The sequence below is a fragment of the Musca domestica genome, unplaced genomic scaffold (genome assembly GCF_030504385.1).
Source record: "Musca domestica strain aabys unplaced genomic scaffold, Musca_domestica.polishedcontigs.V.1.1 6, whole genome shotgun sequence".
Classification (NCBI taxonomy): domain Eukaryota; kingdom Metazoa; phylum Arthropoda; class Insecta; order Diptera; family Muscidae; genus Musca; species Musca domestica.
This window is the reverse complement of record NW_026712363.1, coordinates 8623634-8629249: the sequence shown is the minus strand read 5'-3', so window position 1 is coordinate 8629249 and position 5616 is coordinate 8623634. Positions and strand designations below refer to the sequence as shown.

The 5616-nt window shown below is 35.0% G+C and overlaps 1 protein-coding gene across 1 annotated transcript; it reads right to left on the bottom strand.

Moving 5' to 3' along the window:
- Positions 1–768: 768 nt before the first annotated feature.
- On the bottom strand, positions 769–4656 carry LOC101900107 (protein scylla). Its single transcript, XM_005188323.4, has 2 exons — positions 4019–4656; positions 769–2864 (listed from the first exon to the last, which is right to left on the bottom strand). The coding sequence occupies exons 1-2, from the start codon at positions 4095–4097 to the stop codon at positions 2158–2160; spliced, it is 786 nt and encodes a 261-aa protein (XP_005188380.1). The 5' UTR covers positions 4098–4656; the 3' UTR covers positions 769–2157.
- Between the last annotated feature and the right edge of the window lie 960 nt (positions 4657–5616).

Here is a 5616-nt window from a genome sequence, read left to right as displayed (position 1 = left end):
TTTTATGCAAAATTATAAATTCATCTCAGGTTTCATGGATATTCAAAATTATGACCCCTTGTGGGGGAGGTACCAGAAGGAGTGGACCGATATATCCCATCTTCACAGCAGATCTTGTGTTGGTAGAAATAATGGGATGTGTGAAATATGAAGAGAACTGGGTGCTTATGTCAGATTTTAGAATCGATTTGGTTATTCAAAACTTTTACCCTTTGTGGGGGAGGTACCAGAAGGAACAGTCCAATTTTAACCATCTTTGTGACAGATCTTGTGTTGATAGAAATATTGAGATGTGCCAAGTCTGAATGGAATCGGATGTTACTTCACGTTTTATGAGCTTCATGGCCCTTTGTGGGGGAGGAACCAGAAGGAGTGGCCCGATAATTGAATCGTCACACCAAACCTTGGGTTAATAAAAACATAAAAAGTGAGCAGAAGACCATGTGGGACCAGTAGTGGGATTGTCTAACTCATTTTTTGAGTTACCGACAAAACTCGTTAACTTTGAAGCTCCACATTTTGATAAAAAAAAACATTGGTATCTATCGGTAGGTGACAAAATTAATATACCCTCAATATCTTAGTTGGTGGAGGGATAAAAACATGATTTAAACTCAATTTCTTTATGGTGACTATTGCCTTCAGAAACTTGAAAACGAATAGAGATCTCGTTCACAGGCTAAATTTCCTTATGCCATTGTTTATCCCCTTTAAAAACAAGCCCCCTAACTGTATTTCTTCTAAACTTACCCCCACAATAAAAATATATTTTTATTTTTTAATTTTTATATCCATCCATTGCCTTTTTAGAAACCCTTTTGAGTTATCTAATAGAACAATTTCTGAACACATTTTATATTTAATTTTATTTTTTTAATTGTTTTTTTTTGTTTTGTTTTATTTTTGGTTACAAAATTAAGATCATGTGGTTTTTGTTGTTGTTGGATTTTTGTATTCTTTAAATATAAAAAATATTGAAACAAACTTAAAAATATTAACATTAATACATTTTCGATTTCATTTCCTGTTGAGGACATATTTCATCATCATTGCCATTGCTACTTATATTAAAAATAGAGGCAGGGAATATTTATGCATCTTCTTGTGTTTTTATGTTTAAATTAAAAATAATACATTTCATTATGACAAAAAGTTGACAAAAATTATTTCGTACACAATTAAAATAAATACAAAGTTTTTCTTTATAACTCTATAAATGGGACATTTATGGTATGTTCGCGTATCAAAACTGAATAAAAGATGATAGATGGCCAATAAAAAAAGAATATCATTTGAAAATGATAAAAATGAGAACATTATGGAAAATGGTTTTTAAAGAAAATAAATGGATTTCATTTCGTTTTGCGTTTTGTTTTTATGATTTTTTTACAAACTAAATGCTTGAACCTCTCCACATGGAGAGGATGTAAGCAAAATATCGCAGTTTCTTTCGTTTTTGTTTTGTTTTTTAAATTAAAGTACACAAGAACTTATAATTAATATTAAATAAATATCAAAAAATTTTGGAAATTCTTTGAATTTAGTCAAATCGACATTCGTTACTTGGATAGACCTACATGTTCACCCACAGACACACACATTGTGTGTGTTTGTGAATGATTCGAGGAGTATCGTTTTGGGGAAGGGGAGTACGTTTTGTTTTGCTTTTAATTTTAAGATTTTGTTGCAATTTTAACACATTTTATATTTCACATGATTTGTTTTTGTTTTAGATTAAAACTTAGCATCTTAATAAGTATCACATTCTTTTCATGAGTTTTGTTGTTGTTGCTTCGCGTTTACTAATTGGCAGCCTTGAGTTAAGGGATATGTGCAATGATATCCCAGAACTTGGGACGTTTTGACAAATTTTCCAGATAATATTCTGGATTTCTTACAACAAACATTGGGATTTGGTACAGGGTGGGGGTTCAGGGGTATAAAAGATATTCGATAGCTTAGTTTCATAATTAAATCGCACGAATGACAGACAACAGAAAAGAAGAACACAAAAAGAAACTTAAAAACTAAAGGAGACACAGTTCACGCATTGATATCAGGTTTAAGGGTTGCTGTTTGCAGAGATTTGCCAGCTGGGTCTGTTTTGTAGGTGGGATTATTGAGTGTTTTCAAGGTGGGTGCTGAGGGGTGGTGAATTTATGCTGTGGGCGTTGAAATGGCCTTAGAACTGGTATAGCTATAACTACTACTCATCAAGGGAGAGTATAGCTTGTTCTTGGTGATGTTAAATTCGGGACTAATGGTTATGGTACGCGACAGACCCTTCATAAACTGTGGCAACAGGGCGGTCCAGCCTCGATGATCCTGGCGCAAAGTCAAATATATCTCAAATGTAGATACTGTTTCCTTATCCAATTTGAGTGAGGCAATGCGTCGGGAATTATTCGGTTCATCTTCGAATTCGATGTAAATGGTGCAACCGCGCAGACCACATGGTTCCTTCTCCGATAGGCGTAAAATTTCAGCTGCAATGCGTGGTGTGAGATCACAGGGTAGTGAGACTTCAGTGCAAGATAAATGACGGCTCTTGGCGGCCCTTAGCTCATCCAGCAAACGTAGGGACAAGTCATTAATGGCTGTGGCATCGAAATCTTCACTGTAGTATATATTATTGTGGGTGGTGGTGGTACCCTGATTGCTGTTAGTGTTTTTGGGATTAGTAGCTGTTGATGCTAGCACTGGAGATGTTGGTGTACGCTTGCTTTGGCTTTCGGACAAACGTTTGTTCTTTTGATTGTTAATACTGCATTTCATTTTGTTGACGGTATTTGTTTGATTGTAGGGCAAATTTGTGGTGGCCTTGGTTGTGGCCTCTGGTGGTGGAGTTAAAGGTGAGGTCCAATCTGCAAATAAATAAAGGAAAATTTGAAAGTTAATAAAACCGAAATTGCTTGTGAAATTGTTTATCTTTGAAATCATGAATTGAAGTAACCCCCTTGAGAAAACTCATTCTCGAATGTTCGAGTTGTTTCTATTGTTGCAGTGATGGGTGTGTGCTTGTGTGTGCGTGGAAAAACGCACGTAGCACCACTCACTGCTTTTCTCCCATAGATTTTTTCATAAAAACAAAAGAAATCAAAGCTAGAGCTGGCACACACTACACTCTGTCTATACGCCAGACCACAATAGCTAGAGCTCACACGCTAAAAAAAAAAAAAAAAAAACAAATATAGTTTTTGTTGTTGTTTGCTAGCGAGGTCGTTACACACCAAACAAAAAGCACCAACAACAACAATATTGTTTGCTTGCTTGTAGTGTTTCTATGGCTCTTGACAACAAGCTAGCAAGCGAGCGAGCGAGCACATTGTACTTTAGCATGGAAACATGAATGTGTAGCGTATAAAGAAATTCAACAATGACGACTACGCGTTATGACTCAGGGGTTGGAAGTGGTGGTGGTGGTGGCGGCGTGTAACCGTTTTTCTTTTTGTTTTTTTTTTTAGTTTTTTTTGTTTTAATTGAATTGCCTTCTGTTTCACAAAACGTTTGACTAGATTTATTGTGGAAGGTAGTAAATTAAAAAAAAAGTAATTATACGTTTATGGCAATGGAGAAAGTCTTAATTATTTTTCACAAAGAATTGAGAAAATATGAAATTGAAATAAAATTTCATGATTTTTGTTTCTTCAAATTCTATTAGCAACAGCGGGTGGCACGAGACATAGAGTAATAAAACAACAGAAAAAGACGGAAACGGAAATAGTGTCATATAGATGCAAGGTAAAATAACGGTTGAAAATTCTGTATGAATACTGATTGAAACATGTCGTTTATTTATTACATTATGCCACCCAAGAATCTATCACCGTTATACCGTTGTCTGTTCAAGAAACACAAATGACAATTTGCCGTCGGCAAACGATAATTTCACAAAAATACTTTTCTGCTTGGTTTTGAAATCATTTCCGATACTTATTTTTTGAAGTAACCTCCTAACTTCAAACATTTTCAGATCATAAACATCTATCTAATATTCTGAAATTGAATTTCAACTTACCTCTGATTTTATTAGACCCCAAACCGGCAAAATCTGACGGATGGTAAAACTGCTGAACGGCTAAAATTTCCATTTTCATAATTTTCTTTAGTCGGTCGAAATCAACAAATTTATTTTTCAAGTTAATTGCAGTGAAGAAAAACTTGCACGGATTTTTATTTATTTTTCTTTGTCCGTTTTGATTCACGAAACTTCTCGAAGATGTTCATCGAGTTTCGAAATACCTTTAAATGTAAAGGTTTGCCAGACACAAGAAGTTGTTATGAACTGATTTATCACAATTATGCTTTTTTGTCTTTTGTTTTTATTTCACAACTTTTGTTAGATGATTGTGTTTTTGTTATTGCTGCAAAGATGATAACTATTTTCCAAAAATTAATTTTGTCAATCACAGTTCGTTATTATTATTTGTTTGCAGAATTATTAACTTTATCACAATTTTCTGTTAACACAAATGGCAATTGTTCCTGTTGTAGCTAGCGTTCTTCGTACATAGAACTCTTCTTAAATTTTTGTAATTTACGTTAAAAATTAATAACACAGATAGATAGAGATATGAAATGGCAGATGGCTTTTGCTTTGCGTATCTTCACTTGTTCTGTATCTGTATCATGTATCGAGAAGCTACTATACCACCGCAGCTGCCAAACAGGGTATTTATAGGCTAGTACTCTCTGACACACAAATTTCACTCAGTCGACTCTTTTGCTCTTGCTCTCTTATCCCGTTTGAGTTTTTTCTTTACCAACGCTCTCTGCAGTGAGTTTTTCTTGTACAGCAGAGAGTGCGAGAGAGCGATTGAGAAGCAACATAGGCACATACAAATTGTGGGTAGGTTTTTGTTGTTGTTAATCCCTCAGTCACATCGACACACAAACTAATGGTTTTTTTCTTACCTACTCCGCTGAAGAAATATTGAAAAACTTCTAATTCAGGTAGCTGTTACCCAGCCAGCCTTCTTCAAACAGCCATATGGGGATATCGGTAATTTTCCATAGTTTTTTATCCGAAATTCTAGTCTTGTTTTTCATTTTTCTTTTTATCTTGTAAATCTATAAAATATCAGCTGGTACAACAACACAGGGTCAGAATACTTGCACCCTAAATCACTTTATATTCTTTCTCCTGTTCTAATCGAACATTTCCCCGTCCAACTTTCCACAAAACCGGCTATGATTTCACAAAAAATTGAAAAAAAAACCAAACCTGTTCAATTTCCTTTTGACTCCTTCATCAACAACAAAGATTTTTCTTCATGCTCGTTCATGATTTTACAAACCAAGAAAAATCATAAATAAAGTCTGTATGTCAGAAAAAGAAGAAACTAAACTCGTATGATTTTGTTGCAACTCCATCCTTTACACCTCTTTCTCCCCTTCCAAACAATCATCCATACGTACTTTCATCATCAGATCACCCTTGCCGGTTTTGTTGGATTTTGCATGCTGCTAGCAAGTATATGCCGTTTATTCTTCAGTTCTTCCATTTAATGGTGTACGTGACTCCGTGCGCTCCGCTAAAACGGCAGAGAGGACGCATGTGGTGGTCGTTCGTGTTTTTGTCAGTGCAACCTAACGAACATGACAAATGGAAAATAC